This window comes from Felis catus, chromosome A2 (assembly GCF_018350175.1).
Source record: "Felis catus isolate Fca126 chromosome A2, F.catus_Fca126_mat1.0, whole genome shotgun sequence".
NCBI classification, from domain to species: Eukaryota; Metazoa; Chordata; class Mammalia; order Carnivora; family Felidae; genus Felis; species Felis catus.
Window position 1 is genome coordinate 135,262,537 of NC_058369.1, and position 18,521 is coordinate 135,281,057.

An 18,521-nucleotide genomic window follows, 5' to 3' on the forward strand; every position below is an offset into this window, starting at 1 on the left:
TGGAATTGAACATAGACTATACAAGAGAAGTTTTATAAACTCTGAACTGAAATATTTGGGAAATTGCAGGTTTTATTGGAAAGAATGAACTAAGTTTTTGGAAATGTTTTTTGTTGTTGTTGTTTTGCTTCCATTTGTTGATCACCTACTCTATAAAGGCAGTGTTATATAGGACTCTGAGATGGGCTTCGGTTGAATCCTGGCTCTGCTATGTTTAGTTAAGTGACTGATTTACCCTCCATGCCTCAATTTCCTCATCTATAAATGAGGAAAATATCTTACAAGGCTGTTGTGAGGTTTAAATAAGTTAATACATGATGTAAGACAATGCCTGGTACACATTAAGCACTACTTACACATTAGCTCTTCATTTACCTGTTAGCTATTATCATGTCCCAGGCATTGATGGTAGGTCCTTTGTCAATTTATGAGCCACCAGAGGCTCAGAGAGATTTAAAAACTTAAGATTATCCAGCTAATAAGTGGCTAATGTGTGACTTGTACCTTCTCTGTCTGATTCAAAGCCTGACTCTTAACTACCCTGCTGGCTTTCTGAGCTGTGGTAAATCACTTAACTGTAGATTGTAGGCTTTTTAAAAATTAAAAAAAATTTTTTTTATTTGAGTATAGTTGACACAACAATGGTACAATTAGTTTCAGGTGTTCAGTATCTCCCACTCCCTTTCCCCCATTTTGCCTATCTCCCCCCACATTACCCCACCTTGCAAATCCTCAGTTTGTTCTCCATATTTACAGGTCTGATTCTGCATTTTGTTTTTGTTTATTCATTTGTTCTGTTTTTTTATATTCCACATACAAGTGAAATCATATGGTATTTGTCTTGACTATTTTACTTGGCATAATATCCTCTAGGTCCATCCATGTTGTTGAAAGTGGCACAATCTTATCCTTTTTAAGGCTGTGTAATATTCCATTATGTATGTACATGTGTGTATATGTCTTATACACATACATGCAATACCACATCTTCTTTATCCATTCATCTATGAAAGTATACTTAGGTTGCTTCCGTATCTTGACTGTTGTAAATAATGCTGGAATAAACAGAGCGGTGCATATATCTTTTTCAATTAGTATTTTTATTTTCTTTGGGAAAGTATTCAGTAATTGTAATTATTGGATCATTTGGTATTTCTATTTTTAATTTTTGAGGAACTTCCATACTGTTTTCCACAGTGGCTGCACCAATTTACATTCCCACCAACAGTGCATGAGGGTTCCTTTTTCTCCACATCCTCAACACTTGTTATTTCTTGTCTTTTTGAGTGTAGCCTGTATAGTACAGGTTTTATAGCTATTTACCCATCTATCCATCTCTCTTGTCTCTTCTCATTTGGATTTTTCATTATGTTCTCATTTTGTCAATAAAAGGCATTTCCTTAAAACATCTGTGATTTAAACAAGAATTATAAAATACTAAGAAGGATAAGATAAAACAATTGCTCTTAAAACAATGCCACTCAAATAATTAAGAAGTTTAAAAAGCAAAGCTAACAGTACTAAATTGTGAAAGACATAAAATGTCATTTCAGGTGACATCTGATAATGGCTATCAGTGTTTCCACACACTTGTAAGTTTTGTGGACATTAAGACAGTTATTATTAGGCATTTCAGGTTAGCATTTAAAACAATTATGGCATTACTGTTTTAACCATTTGCACATCTTAATTACCAGGAAGAAACTGTATCAAATTTTTGTAGCTCATGGAAAGCTTTCTAATCTCTACTCTAGATTAAGATAAAGAGAATTAAGGCCTGAGAAGTGAGACAGGGCTGCTTAGTAGCAGTGGCAGGTGAGGTTGATGAGAATTAACAGCTTTTGACTGTCAGCAGAATGGTGGTGTAATGGGATCTGCTTATGGTAATGAGGCATTGACTGGATGGCTGAGTGAAATGAGGCTTTCTCATTGATTTTATAAAATTATTGGGGAGATCTGTTAAATGATGGTCTTGAGCCCAGAATTTTTAGATTTCTGTAGGATACATACTTTTGATGTTGAGCTGAAATTAGCAATCATATTTTATGGTGCTGTAAACTTTGTAATTGTCTTACTGAGAAACTTATTCAAGGTAGCAAAATAAAAGCAAAACAAAACCTGTCTAAACAACCAATACCTTATCTTTCGCAAAACAGCTGCAATTTAGGGGAGTATTTAATATATCTCTAAATTGGAAAATTGTCCAGCCACTCAAGTTGCTCAAAAAACAAACAAACAAAAAGAAGCTGATAATTTTTTTCAGTGTATTTATTTATATCTTGTTTCTGAGCAATGTTAAGAATTATATCAAGATGAAGTAGCCACTGTTAAAGTTTCAGCCAGGACACGCTCAAGATCAAAACAATTGGCAATAAAGGAGAAGGTGGCTCAGGGTCTTTGCAATGTGACATTAAAGATTGTATCAGATAGAGTCTGTCTCAGGAATGACCATATGTCCTTTCCATCTGATGTCTGTTTCAGGACTCAGACAAATGACTTCAGGGTTTTAGATCTGCTTTAGAGGATTGTTCTTTCATCACCTTTATTAGGTTTGGTTACAAATTAATCAAATGTGTTTCAAATGGATCAAGTGTGCATACTATCAAATGAATGGACATCATGACAAAACTATAAAAATTTGGATGATTACTCCTTTCAGGTTAAATGGGTTTGTAACATTGAGTACTAGGATGAAGTATAGACACCTACGTGTTCTTCTTTTCACTTAGAGAAAGAATTTTTCGCCCTAGTTTTAACTAACAATACAGGAATGAAATGGGAAGAAATAACGGTTCTTTTCTAACAGAGACTTTTCTAAGATGACTTTAAAAGAACAGGCAAAGGGGAGCAGAGTCACATCAGTTGTGGCTTGAGTTCGAGATAAGCAGAAGTGTGTGTGTGCTTAATGTCACATGGCAGGAGGCTTTCCCCAGAATAGTTTGCCGGCCCAGGGAGCCCTTTCATTTTGTGTCTGATAGAGCTGTACTTTGGAAAATAACCCAGTTCCCTGTCGATTGCTTCATTATGGATTATACAGGTAAAATTAAATTTAAAATATTTTCTAGTCATATAGAATTACTTAAAGTATTTTGAATTCATATATAGAAATTATGTTGATTGTGCTTGTTTTTTTAAAGATATCATGTATGAATTTGTTGTATACAAATTCTGATTAATTTAGCATATACACTTAAAGGAATTTGTCAGGCATACGTTTGTTGTTTTTTCTATTTCAGTTTGGGTCATGCTCAAACAGACTTAAATTAAAATGCAAACCATAATTAATTCTCATGTCTCCCCTCTGGGCCAGAAAGTTTAGAGTCCAAACATCTGGGTTCAGATTATGCCACACAGAGAATTAAATATACACATGGTCTACAGAGAGCTTCTGGTTTCTGTAAAACATTTTTGGTTTTGTGGTAGTTCTTTCGTGCAGTGTGTCTTTCACAGAGAGTTGACGTAATGAAGTGAGTTACAGAATTTCAGTTTTTATCCCAAATTTCCTGAGTATTAATGTGTCTAGAATTTTTGGATGGATAACTAGCCTCTTCCTTTTTAAGCTGCATAACCTTATTCCCAATGTGTAGTTTCTGATTGGTAAATTGGGACAGGTTTGGAAATAAAGTTAAGGTTAGACTAACCATGGGTACTGGTTGCTTGATGAGTAAGTGGAGGATTCCCTTAGATTGGAGGGGGTGATCCCTTAGATGAGGAGGTGAGGTGATGATATGGAGGAATGGCCGTGAGCCTTTGCCAAAATTTGTGAGCAAATTCAAAATTAATTACCTTAATTCAAAATTATATTACCTTCCATTTTTGAACTTTTGGGTAATGGTGGCACTGTTTTCTGACAGATTCCTTTTAAACTAAAGAACAAAGGCTTTTGGAAGATTTTCCACCAGGGTGGAGACCCACCTTCCATACCCAGTGGAATGACAATATCAGTGTGCATTTAGATTAAGCTCTCCTTACATTCTCTATAAATGATCTCTGTTGATGTATGTGTGGATCCTTGACAATATGGTATCAAATTGTGATTTTTTTGTGAAATTGACAATTTAAAATGTAACTTTTAGGAGCTCACTATGTAAAGGAGTTCTGTGGTAAATATTTTTTTGAAAATAAGACATTTTAAAGTAACTATTTGCCCCGTCTGTTTTTTCTGTAAATCCATATTTTTCTATTTTAGAGTTTCTATAAAGCCAATATAATAGCGTGTGCGTATGTGTGTGCAGTGGTGGTGGTGGTGTGTGTGTGTGTATTTTGAATTTTTTTTCTCATAAGGTAAGTGTGCCAGAATTCTTGTTCCACGGTTCAGAAATAAAATAGACAGGGGCGCCTGGGTGGCGCAGTCGGTTGAGCGTCCGACTTCAGCCAGGTCACGATCTCGCGGTCGGTGAGTTCGAGCCCCGCGTCAGGCTCTGGGCTGATGGTTCAGAGCCTGGAGCCTGTTTCCGATTCTGTGTCTCCCTCTCTCTCTGCCTCTCCCCCGTTCATGCTCTGTCTCTCTCTGTCCCAAAATAAATAAACGTTGAAAAAAAAATTAAAAAAAAAAAAAGAAATAAAATAGACAACTTTCAGAAGGCTCACTGTATGTGTGGTACCATGTGGAAGTAGGAAGAAACACATTTTATAGCCATATGCAAAGAAGTGAAATTTCTAAAATCTTATCAGGGAGTTTTACAATGGGTATGTTTTCAATGATAAGTTTGTACCTTTTTCCCAAAGAACAGAACCATTGATTCTTTCATTTTTCTACAGGTCATATATTGCCACTAAAACATTTCTCTGTTTTTAGATAATACTTTATAAACGTATAGATGGTATTCCAAAAGACACACAACTTTAACATGCTACTCAGACATCAAGAGGAGTACTAAGAGGATCACCTGAGTGGTGCAGTTGGTTGTATCTGATTCCTGATTTTGGCTCAGATCATGATCTCATGATTCCTGAGATCGAGTCCTGCATTGGGCTCTGCACTGACAGCACAGAATCTGCTCGGGCTTCTCTCTCTCCCTCTCTCTGCCCCTCCCCCACGCTCACGTGCATGCTCTCTCAAAATAAATAAACATTTTACAAAAATTAAGAAAAGAGGAATACTAAGAAAACTTTAGTGTGAGCAAAGGAGATGGCTCCAGAGAAATTCCAGATATGACACCTTCAGAGTTAGTTTATGTATGTACTCTAGAGAGAATGTGTGGCTTACGTTCTTACCACATTAATAGATAAACTAATTAAATTAGTTGTCTGATGAGGTAGGAAGCTATTTTGGATGTTGTCACCTATGGTGATTTTTATAAACATTTACATATTTGCAAATATAGGTATATTTAGTAAACTGTGAAGTGAAGAACGCATATGTTTTCAGTTCATGGGAGAGTGAATTCTTTTGGATTTGAAAAAGAGAATTTATTTTACTGTCAGCACAGTTCATGAAGCGTAACCATATTGCACTTAATGACATCATCATGGCACTGAAGGGGTTGTCATCCAATAGAAAATGGTTCTTGATGATTCAAGAATAGATTTATCTTTTTTTTTTTTTTTCTTGGAATGCTCTTTCTCCCATGGGGTTTCCATGTTATCCATGTGGTTTCTTTTCACTTTTTTCAGGTCTCTGTTGAAATGTCATCTTTTAAGGGTGGCATTGCCTGACAGTTTTATCTGAACTAATAACCCTCACATTCAGTCATTCCTCAGCCTTGGGTTCCTCTTACCTTTTTTTGTAACACATGCCGCCATCTGACATATTACATATTTGTTTGTCTCACCCACTAGACTGTAAGCTCCATAGAGGAGGGAGTTTGTGCTTGGCTGTACCCCTAGAGTGCAGAACAGTAAGCTCCCAACAGTAAGTTGTTGAGTGATTTATGAATGGGGTTTCCTCTAAAAGTGACTATTGACTTAGTTTAAGATTTTCACTACTGTCTTTGTTTATCAGCAGTGTTCTAACAATGATTATTTTGGCTACTAAATCATTTTGAATATTGATCTTTCCTTTCATTGCTAATTTTATACTAAAATTAACAGTATTCTCTTTGCTAATAAAAAGGGCAAGGTTACAGGCAAATAGACATAATTAGACAGAATTGATAGTTCATAGTTAATTTTGGTCTTGGAATGTATTATGTGATTTTTTTTGAGGGGTGTGGAAGACATCAGATCAGTTTTATTTCATTATATTTTCTTTCGGCAACACATTAAAATTTGTCTTCATTTTGTGAGCTCATGCCAGGTGCCTAGAGGAGAGAAAAATAGTAAACTAAATTTTTGGAATCTGTTTTGTCAAAGATGAGCCTTCAGTGATATGGATTCCAACATACTAAAGTACTTAGAAATACCTCAGGCCTCCAGAGGTTATAGAAACCTTAATAGGAGTCAGAGGCTGTCATTTGGGTACAGTTTTGCTGGCAAGTGAGATATCTATTGTTTTAACATAGTGACCCTGGTATAGTTATCTAAAAAGTTGACTTCTTGCAAAATATTGCAGCCTTTAACTTACTCTCAGAAGTCAGTGCCAAGAAATAAATACAGGCACTCAGAAAAGTGCATTTACATATGCATATGTACACCCTCACGTATGAGCTGAGAGGAGCTACATCAATGACTTGGCAAAGCAGTTATTGCCTATAGACCGTGGCCTCTGGTGGAAAATATCTCTTACCCAGGATCATCGTCTCATTCTACTTTTCCTCTTGCCTTTCTTCTGGCCACATCCATCCACTGTTTGTGTGACTATCCATGGTCAACATCTGGTATGCAATTTAAAATAGATCTTACGTAAGATAATATTCTGGCTTCAACCCTTTTGAAGGGTATTGCCTTTTGTACTTCCCTACAGTTATATCTTCATGCCATTATTGATATTCTCCACTGGTTGTTAACATGACTGATAATTTGGGAGGATGCATTTTTCTTAATTCCTGCAATTTTTGGCATAGTTCTTTCTGTCATTTTTAGCTTTCTCTGGTGACCTTTCTCTTTTAAGAATATTTTTGTCCACATTTTCAGTTGATATCTATTTTCCTTTTGTTTTAGTTGAATACTTAAAATATAATTTTAAGTATTTGTCAATTCTCAAGAAGCATTATGGAAGAGCAGTTAAGAGCAAATGTTTTGGAACCTACCTAGATTTGAATCCCAGCTTATCGTTCAGTACCTGTGTGACCTTGGAAAATTATTTCACCATTTATCAAATGTGGAAATTAATGGTATCTACACTGTAGGATTGTTACAAAGATTCAATAAGTTAATTCATGTAAACTTCCCAGAATAGTACCTGGCACATAGTGAATATTCAGTAAATATTAGTTATTGTTATTCTTTCCTACAACAAAATATTTGTTCATTATCTTATGTAACATCATTGCACTGGTTTAGCATTTCAGTAAGCAAAGGTCAAGTTACCTTGAAATAAATTATTCTATAACCACACAATGGAATATTAGGCAACTATTAAAAGGATGAGATGGATCCACATATACTGACCAGAAAAGCTATTAATGATGTTTAAAAAATTTTTTTTTCCAACGTTTTTATTTATTTTTGGGACACAGAGAGACAGAGCATGAACGGGGGAGGGGCAGAGAGAGAGGGAGACACAGAATCTGAAACAGGTTCCAGGCTCTGAGCCATCAGCCCAGAGCCTGATGCGGGGCTCGAACTCATGGACCGCGAGATCGTGACCTGGCTGAAGTCGGACGCTTAACCGACTGCGCCACCCAGGCGCCCCTAATGATGTTTTTAGATGGTAACTTACAGTTTCACATTCCTATCAGAATTTAATGTTTAAAAACTATATTATATGAAGACACGTCTTTGTAAATCTTAAGAAAATACTGGATACATACTTTGGATGAATGGATAGAGAGGAATCTTGAGCTCTTGAATCTTCTATTTTATATGATTTTAAAAGTGTGGGATTATGGGAATACACACACACACACACACACACACACTTTTTGTGCATTTCAGTGTTTTTAAAACATTAAAACAAAATTTCTTGCTTTGCTTCTGTTGGATAGTCTATAGACTTCTAGTTTAAAAAACAGATTTCTAAGAGTAAAGGTAATGCAGGAAGAGTTTTATTTATCAAGTGACAAAATAATAATATCTTCAATTATTTCCTTGTAAGAATAGAGTAGAAAGAAATGTGTTTGTTGGTCATATGTGCCCACTGACACACAGGTGTGTACAGCCTGTGTGCACACAGCCTTAAAATGACTGAGTTACTCTAGAAAAGGACAGGAAGGCAAAATAAAAATAAGGCCAAAGGAATGGGATAAGAGAAATATATGTAGGTAATATATTCCTAGAGCTGTGGTTTTCACATCTGAATAACAGTTGCAACATAACTAATAATGTAATTGCTGATGTTTGTGAGCTCACTGTGTGCCACAGTGTTTTAAGCACTTGCACTGTTATTTTACTGTTAATAAATGGGTATACTTGTGGGTGTATTAATATGCCCAGAATGTGTATGCAATAGTATACATATTTTCACGTAATTGTGATTGAGTTTACAGCCTCTGATCTGTCCGTTTACCATAAGTGTAGAGAAAAAACAAGAGTTCTGTAGTTATTTTTAAAGGCAGTTTATTTTTCTCATTTCTGATATTCTTAATTCCCTTGGAAAGTTTAATTGCTGCATGAAACTAAGAATCTTGATCTTCATGATATCTTTGTGGTTAGTTGCTGTAAAGCCAATATTTAGATTTCTTTGAGGTCCTTGTTAGTGCTTGGTATTACAGATTGAAGATCTTGTCAGGAAGGTGAATATATATGTGGCTCTTGGTCTTGTCCATGTTGTGACAAAGGAATTCCCCTTTGAATCGCCTGCTCCCCTGAAGCCCCTGGAGCCTCTGGCTCAAGCAGCGCAGTCCGTCTGTGCAGTGTCTCTGACGTCATCGGTGTATGCATAAGCCCTGCTATTGTCTTACTGCTACGGCAGGGCTGGGGATTGCAGTAGCCGCTGTTGCTGCTGCTTCCAGTCGTGCCCCTGCTGCTACCTAGTCCTGCCTCACTGCATCCCAGAAGAGCCACGTTGGCTTGCCTTCCCCTATTGGATTTTCACAAGCAGCTCTTCGGGTTTTTGTGCTGTAGGAGACCTTGCTTTTCAATCACACGGGAGAACACTGAAGCTTGTAAGAGGAGAATCTGGCAGCTGGACACAGCTTGGACTGCATTGTGTGTCTTCATGACCCCTGCTGTGTAGCGGCTCATCTTTTCACTCTCCCGCGTACACACTCCTCGATTTTATTTCCTTCCCTTTTTTTTTCTTTCTTCTGATTTTTTTAAAGCAGCCTCTGGAGCCAGCCATGTTTGGCACTGAATCTTCATGTAAGTAAATGGATCCCACTTCTTTGCTATTCAGAAATCTGTTTGCTGTCATGGTTTCATTGGCTTGGACTTCATATCACATTGCCATAGGTCATTAATAGACTTTGTATTTTGGCTCTAATTACAAAGGAATTGGTCTCAGGGAAGGGACTCCTCCTTAACTGGGTTATTCATCCTTAAGGCCAGGGATGTCAGTGTGGCCAAAACCAGGCCTTCAAGAGGGAGGAAGGAAGACAGGAATCCAGGCAGTCTCCCCAGAACGTGTTAATTGATGGGATCAAGTCTGTCACCGATCTATTGTTGTGGGTTCTATAATAGTCCTTAAACCCTAAAGTAGAAACTGGGAGGATCTAAAATGATAGTGTTTATTAGAAAGGGAAAAAGGGTTTACAGTTTTTATTTAAAAGGACAAAAAGGTGTCATTATATCCTCTTCCTCCATATTTTTACAGAAGCATAGGAGTAGATATTATATGCAGATTTAAAGAATAAGAAGTAAGCTTTATAGTAAAGATTTTTTTTTTTTTTTTTTTTTACACAATGGTTTCAATGTTGATATGCTGGCTAACATCACAGTCTAGCAGCATTGTATCTGTCTTAAAACTTATACAATGAAATTGCTGTGGTGCAGAGCAGGCCCTGCACAATGGGCTGGGCTGAACAGCACTTGTAGACAGCTATAACTGGTATTAGGCTAACTAATTTGAGGATTATTTAATGTTGGATATAGAATAATATAACTTGTCCATGCAGTTATTCAGGCTCTGCAGAATATTTTGTCATTATCCATAAGGAAAGGTGACAGTTAAGTATTTCTGAAGAGACTCAACCTGCTAGCCCAGAACATTAAAAATTGGCAAGATATTACCTTTGTGGAGAGAAGAAGATTAGGGCAGCAATTTAGGAAATGCATTTCTTAAGAATTTATAATCCAACATTTTCTTTCTGATCTTAGGTGATCACTGCATCTATTTGTGTGCAGCTGATGGTTATTCTAGAATAGTTGTATTTCAGGAGAGCTTATAATCCTCAGGTTTTTTTTGTTTCTTGATTGGCTTTTTAAAGGATTATTTTTGTTGTTTCACATGGAAGCTTCTCATTGCTGAAATTAACCACACTGACTAATCAAGGTCAAGAAAGAATAACAGTGAGACATAATGTTCCATTCGGCATATGACAATATTATTTTCTAAAAATTAAAAAATATTTTTTGAATTTTCACTTAATGGTACAATTAGAATTATTGTCACCCAACAAGTAGGAACAGATTATTAAGTGGAAAAGACCTTCTACAGTTTTATTTTAGTCATGGGAATTTTGTTTATGTAGGAACTTAGGTATGGACAGAGAGATTTACTAAAGGGAAATTAGTCTTAATACTTTTTTTAGGTGAAAATAGAAGTTGAAGCTCATGTGGGAGTCTTTGGGCTCTTGGACTAGGGACTCTAACATTGTCTGGCCAGATTTACTTAGCAGACACAGCCTTGCCTGGTTATCAAACTTGATCTTTTAATAATGTCACCCATGTGCTATGTGATATGTTTGAAAACTGCTGGTTGCTTTTGGTTTCTGGAGCTACCGGATTACTGAACAGACAGAATACCATTCAGAAGACAGAACACCATCATGCAGATGTTTGCATTTTTTTAAACCTAATTGAGTATTAAGTTTTGCTTCTTGTTTATCACTACAAGACCATAGATAGGTTTATACTGTCAGTGGTCATTAATTGTTGAGAATGGACTGCCTTCTTTTGCTAAGGAGATGCCCTAAATCTATACTCAGAGTTATGACAACTAATGTTTTGAGATTAGCTTTGTAGGCCTTTAATTTTTGCCATTTGGAGGCCTTATAGGCTGAAACTGTCCATATTTAGGATATTCAGAAAAATAAGCCACATTTGAAGTTCTCATTAGTTCAGAAGGGATCTTCAAGACCAACTAAGACATTCTCACTAAATTTTTGTAATAAATACTTGTTTATCTACCCTGTGTACAATGCTGTGCTAGATCCTGGAAAGATCATTATTTTCTAACATATTCTGATTTCATTATTCTTATTTTTGATTTCTGATTGTACTACTTTGCTTGTATTGGATGCTCTTACTTTTAAAATCGAAGGATGGTTTACAAAGGATAAAATGTGTAACTCAAAGTGTCTGTCAGCTTTGTAAGTCAAAGCTCTGTAAATTTTTGCCTATGCTTACACCCATGGAACCACACCCCAGATTATGATACAGAATATTTCTATTACTCCAGAAAGTTCCCTTGTGATGACCTTTCCCAGTCAAAAGGAAATTACTTCTGACTTCTGTTGCTTGTGGAGTCACGTGTAATGGCTCTTGTAAATTTTCTCTTTCCCTTGCTCTTTGCCTATAAGAGAAGGAAATGTCGATGTCCTCATTTTCAAGTACTAGAGTAAGTTGATTTTATGTTTCAGACCTTTGTAGTCAGGAATTTGCAGTAGCTGGTATCACGTTATAACATGTTCTGTCTCACTAAAATAGTATTGTTTGATGTATAAATACCAAAAAGGCCCCTCCCCTCCAACATACTCATACAAAAGCCTTAAAAATGACAAACAAATTTACCTGGAAGAGTAGACTCTTGTTCTTCAAATATGAAAACTTAAATAACCATGGCATCAGAATTAATAAATGCTTTGTCTTCCATTGTTTAAAAAAAATTTTTTTTAATGTTTATTTATTTTTGAGACAGAGCATGAACGGGGGAGGGTCAGAGAGAGAGGGAGACACAGAATCGGAAGCAGGCTCCAGGCTCTGAGCCATCAACCCAGAGCCTGATGCGGGGCTCGAACTCACGGAGTATGAGATCGTGACCTGAGCTGAAGTCAGAAGCTTAACCTACTGAGCCACCCAGGCGCCCCTGTCTTCCATTGTTTTAATGAATGTCTTCTGTTAGCATTCTAGTGAATACCTTTAACAATGCCAGTGTCAGTTTTTCTGACTTAGTGGATCTGAATCTCCATAGTTTTGTAGATTGGGCACAGTCTGTTTTGGGCCCACTGGAAAAAATGGACGTGTTCTATGTTATATGTGCATTAATCCTTACAAAGCAGGAAGTGTAGCTTCTGTGGCTCTGTTACCATCTTGAAGTATTTCACTGAGCTTTTCCTTTACTGTAATTTCCCATGTCTAAAAATGGGAATAGTATGTCTTCTCTATCTGCTTTGAGGAAATGCAATTTTAGTTTCTGTGGCCAGAATAATTTAAGTTTAAGAAAAAAAGCACTATCAGTAAAGTTTTGTTGAGGAGAATAGTCCTTAAAAATGCATATTTTTGGTACTAAATTTGATTTAATGACATTTTAAGATCAATAAATTAAATTCCACAAAATTTTGACAATTTTACTTTTAAAATTTTATAAAGGGGCAGAAATTTTTCATCTTTTCTCTTTATGGAATAAAGAAAACTGGTTTTATACTGCTGTCATTTGGTTACTTTCTTCTTGATAAAGCCAGTTATTCTCCAAAGTGTAAATACTTACAGTACAGTGAACATTTATTCAATTAACATTTACCTAGCTCAGTCCTCCTCCTGCCTCCCCTCCCATATTTGTATCTTTTTCAGTCCTCAAGGGTACCATTTAAGGGGTACTTTGGTGGGAATTGTACCCTGGTTTAACACATTAATATGTCTTCCAAAGAACCCGCCTCATTAGTCCAGTGAAGAGAGCAATATCTTTCCTTTTGAGAAACAGCATGCCTCTGGGCAAATAGTATTATTTAATCCCTCCTCCCCAAATTTTGTTATAGTCATAATACATTGAAAAGAACATCTAGGACATCTGTAAAGGGAAAAAGAAATCACTAACGTCCCAATAAAGTGGTAGGATTTTGTGAGCTTAGTGGTGATGGGGAAATGGTGGCTGTGTATGTCAGGAAGTCAGTTCTCTTTAGCTTTGGTGTGGCTGGCCCTGCCATTCTGTGGATGTCTACATCACCTTAGGTAGGTAGATAGATGCTGGAAAGGATTTGTGATGTCCCATGTGATTTGTCTTTGAAGGACACCCAAAGTTCAGCTGTTGCCTTTTGTTTTCATTACTGATAAAGGCATTAAGTTGGGACTGACAGCTTCTCAATTTTAGTAGTGAGTGTGGTACCATGTTTTTAAGAATAATGTAATTATCTCAAATTTTGAGCCATTGTGTGGGAGATAGTCAAATGAATATACTCTAGCAATATTAGGTCACCAAGAAGCTATATAATTAAACAGTCATTTCTTTGATAGAGAAACAAATGAGTCACACTCCTTTTTTTTTTTTAAACATGCATTTCAGGCCATTTTTGACAGCTACTCATACATGAGATTGCACTTGGGTCTATTGTTTTGGTGTAATTTTTGTGAATCAGTTGAGACGTTAATAGTTACCGTGTTCATTCTAAAATGGCTATTCACAACTGGACCATTTTTCAATGTAAGTCCTAGTTCTTATTAAATAATTGTGTCAGATACTGCTGTTTTTGCTGTTAGCATGTTTGACATTCTAGTACTATATTTTGTTTTTATCTTTTTAGTTTCTGTCATATGGAACAAGATAATTTAGGTATACAGCCATTTCCCTTTCCTACGGCTTTAATCTGGCTGTTAGTGTTTAGTTGTATTGGATTTTAGATGCTTTCATCTTATATAAAGCAAAAGTACAAATACTTAAGTATACACACAAAAACTTACCTCTAAGTCAGCACTCAAGCAGTGAGTGTAAAAGAAAAATATTATTCTACATAACTTTAGATAAGTAGAATGCCACAGATGCTAATGTCACAAATATGGGAAAATAATTATAGATAACTGAGGTTTATGTTAGGGCATGGTCACACAGGAGCCTGGGAAACTAAATAAAGCTCATGTAACATTTGACTTGTTTTACTATATTATCTTTTCTTTCCTTCTGACAATATAAGTTCTGATGTGATTTTTTCTTTTGGGTTTCTTGCCTGTTAATAGTTGATATTTTAATTTTTAGTATCAAGAAAATATTTTAAGCTTAGGATTGAATTTTTTTCTTCTGATTATTTATGTGCTTATTCTGCTAATACAGAAATGGAATAAAAATACTCAGTGGTTATTTTTAAATTCTCAGATTACTTATTTTCACTCGAATATTGGTTTCCCTAATTGTTAGTCTATAGTTTGTTCAGCAGAAATTACACATGAGTTTTCAGTGATCTGTTGTTTTCATTGTCACAATAGACCAGATTCATATCCTGTATAAACCATGGGGAGTCTATGGGGATAAATGACCATATATGGAAACTTTCCCCATAGAATCCCCATGGAGTTACACAGGATGTGAATGGGATTCATTGTTGTTATGGATTCTGAGTTGGAAAAGTCACTGCTAGTGTGTATTTTTAACATTAATAATAGTCATTCCATTAAATTATGTTCAAATACTTTTAAATTTTCATTATAAGACTGTATGGAGCACAGGAATATGAATTGTCATTTTCAAAATTGTTTTTGTCAGAGTATTGCTATCCCACCATTTTTCCCTAATAAATATAAAGCTTTTATTAACATGTTTATTGATGTGTCAATTAGGAAATGCACAAATTTTGAATGAAAGGTTCTGTGATGTCATAATTGCTATGCTAGAATAGTAAATTGTAGGGGCGCCTGGGTGGCTCAGTTGGTTGAGTGTCCGGCTTCGGCTCAGGTCATGATCTCACAGTTTGTGGGTTCGAGCCCCGCATCGGGCTCTGTGCTGACAGCTTAGAGCCTGGAGCATGCTTCGAATTCTGTGTCTCCCTCTCTCTCTGCTCCTCCCCCACTCATGCTCTGTCTCTCTCCTTCAAAAATAAATAAAAACATTTAAAAAATTTTAAAAAAATAGTAAATTATATTTCCTGTATGGAGATTTTGCTTTTATTAATAATGAATTCTCATAATTGTGAACTAAAAGACGGAAGATACAGTTTAGCTCATGTTGTGGAAATGGCAGCAAACATGTGCCAGATTCAGTGATTAAGTGTAGATACTATGGTGCTCGATTGTCTAATTTCAAATCTTGGCTCTCCTGTGTTCTACCAAGGTTTGGTCACCTGTCATCTAAGCTCTTCTGTCTCAAAATATGGCTTATCCAATGAATTCTTGATGTTAGGGGTATATCCTTTTTTGGGCCAGGACATTTATACCAGGTTGGGGCTTGTCAAAGTTTATCTGTGGAGAGTAGACTCCAGCAGTGGGAAAGACTGGCTAATGAAAGGGAAGAGTTTCTTTCTAAGAGTGGGTGGAAGTTCTATCAGGGGTGTCTTTTTTTTTTTTTTTTTTTTGAGAGAGAGGGAGCAAGTATGAGCAGGGGAGGGGCAGAGAGAGACAGAGAGAGAGAATCCCAAGCAGGCTTTTGTCCTGACAGCATGTGGCTCCATCCCATGAACTGTGAGATCATGACCTGAGCCAAAACCAAGAGTCAGATGTTTAACTGATTGAGCCACCCAGGAGCCCCTATCATGGGAGTCTCTGAAGGGACTTAGCGGGAGATCTGATGAGAGGAGACTGCGTGAAACTGGTCAGAGTTGGCAAATGCCCAGGTATTTCTCACTACCGGGCACCCCCTGTGGTAGGCATCACTAACTGGTCAAGTACTCTTGTAAGATTGGCTGAAGCCACTAAAGTTTGGAATGTTTTCCTCTTAAGACACTTTATCTGTTCAACTGTTTTCTATATTAGTGTGAATCATAGTCACATAAATAAATATTTAATCTTGGAAATAATTACTGAATTAAAAAGGTAGGAATCCTAAGAGTTCTGGTAATATCCCTTTAGATATAAAATAAACACACCATTCTGTAATGCATTATGGTTCTCAGAAATGTCAAAGGGTTAATGATTCAGAGCCACCACTGATCTCTTTGAATGAAATTTACACCAATTAAAGATATATCCCCAGAGTGTGGTAGGGTACCTAACATATACTAGGTACTTATTCTTTAAAATTTGAATCTTAAGGTAATATTATTGAAAAGCTTAAGGTAGTATTATTCAAAATATGCTGTGTGGGTTTTATAAGATGTTAATATTGAGTGTAATTAAATTTTCTAGGCTAAGGAGTATATTATATTTAAATGACATATATCAGAAACATATGAGTGAATGACTCTTGTCACCCTTTGGAGCAGGAGCAGGTGACACAATTAGAATAGCATATGGATTTTTATTAAGTCCATATTTTTTATAGGTAAACTGCCATATACTGATACTTAGGTATATATTGATAATTGAGTACATTTCATCTAAGTTCACTTATCATTTTTTAGATTATCAGGTAAAAAATAATGAATATTATAATTACCAATTCACTTATAGCATGAAAAGTAAAAGTTGTCTCTCTACCCAGCCTGATATAATTTTAGGAATTGGCAAAATTGTTTTTCATTTCTTTTTGAGAGTTTCAGACTGTTAAGATTCAGGCTTATTGGCGGAATTTTGGGGGAATACTGAGCCTAATTGGAATGCATATATATATAGATTAAGAAATCACAGTGACTCCATTAGAGTATTATTTACCACTTACTTCCTTTATCCCTAACTACTTCCAGAACACCTAGGGTTAGCAAGAGGCTTTAGTAGGGTTTGACTTGATGATATGCATGGGCTTGAATCAGAAGTCTGGAATTTCTCATCTGAAACTTTCCTAGATTTGTTTTAGTATAATGATGTTTCAGTTATCTGTTGCTTTATAACAAAGTACCCCAAAACATAGTGGCTTGATATGAAGCATTTATTATTGTATTTCACAGTTATATGGGTTGACTGTACCCAGGGGTGGTTCTCTCATAGGGGCTCTAATGCAGTTGCAGTCAGATGTCTGTTGGGGCAGCAGTCATCTAAAGTCTTACCTGAGCTGGAGGTCCAGGATAGCTCTCCCACATGGATATAAGTTGAAGCTGGCTGTTGACTTGGGGCTCAGCTGGGGATGTAGGCACGTATGCCTATACTTGGATCCTCCATGAGGTTCAGGTTTCTCGCAGCATGGTTTTCAGAGGAAGCATCCCATGATGGAGCATTCCAAGAATTCTAGGAGGAAGCTGCAAGGCTTCTTATGACCTAGTCTTGGAAGTCTCAGGAGTCCCTTCCACCATATTATCTTGGCCAAGCAAGTCACCAGGACAAGACCGTATTCAAAGGATAGGAATTTGACTTCTTCTCTTGGTGAGAGAGTAGAAAGTCACATTGTAGAAGAGCAAATAGGATGGAAAAATATTGCAGTGGCCATCTTTGGAAAATATAATTTGTTCCACGTAGTTTCTAAACTCTACTCCATGAAGTTGGTTTTCCACAGGTCCTCCTGGAATTCTCTGTCAGGAGTCTGCTACCTTTTTTCTGTAATGGGCCAGATAATGAATATTTTAGACTTGTGGACCATATAGTCTTTTTTGCAACTACTCATCTCAGCCATTTCAGCAAATAAGTAGCCATAGACAGATGAGTGTGACTGTGTTCCAGTAAAACTTTACTTATGAACACAGAAATTTGAACTTCATATAATTTTCACATATCAAAAAATGCTCTTTTCCTCCCCAACCATTTAAACATGTAAAAAAACAAAACAAAACAAAAAAACAACCCACAACATTGTTAGATCAAGGGCTGTACAAAACCAGGTTGTGAGCAGGCTTTGGCCCTTGGGCGTTAATTTAATGACCCCTGCTCTTAATATTTGATCTGAGTTTCCTTTTTAATAACTGAAAAACTAAAATAAAAAGACATATTCACATATTAAAAAAACTACTTTTGACTGTTGGGTACTACTGATAGATGAACTTATGTTCTCATGGTTGATTTTATTATTAAATGTTATAAATTTGAGCTTATAAATGTCTATTTTACATATTGGGCTCTTGAAGACTATTTTGATTGAAAAAAGATTGTTAAAAATGAGTGAGAGAAAAAATAAAATAGACAAAATCCTATGACATGTGAAGGCTTTAATTTTAGTCTCTTACCAGAATAACACTAGGTGATGAAAGTAATACAGGATACAAAGACCATCTGTGATTCAGTTTCACAAATATTTATTGAATGCAGAGGAGTAGTATGTGATAAGAAATAAGAGAGCAAAAAGCTTTCAAGAAATTTAAAGTTCAACTGGATATGAGGGGTGAGGCAGTGAGAGAGGGAGAGCAGAGAGGTTAATAAATACTAAAATTATGTTTCTC

General features: G+C 36.2%; 1 protein-coding gene across 6 annotated transcripts in view; it reads left to right on the top strand.

The window, feature by feature from the left end:
• Positions 1 to 18,521, top strand: part of ST7 (suppression of tumorigenicity 7) — a 250,915-nt gene that overhangs the window by 46,269 nt on the left and 186,125 nt on the right. Inside the window, exon 1 of one of the 6 annotated variants that reach the window (XM_045041275.1) lies at positions 1,097 to 3,037. In XM_045041275.1, coding sequence (XP_044897210.1) covers positions 3,025 to 3,037 — 13 coding nt within the window. In that variant the 5' untranslated portion in view covers positions 1,097 to 3,024. 6 annotated transcript variants of the gene reach the window in all.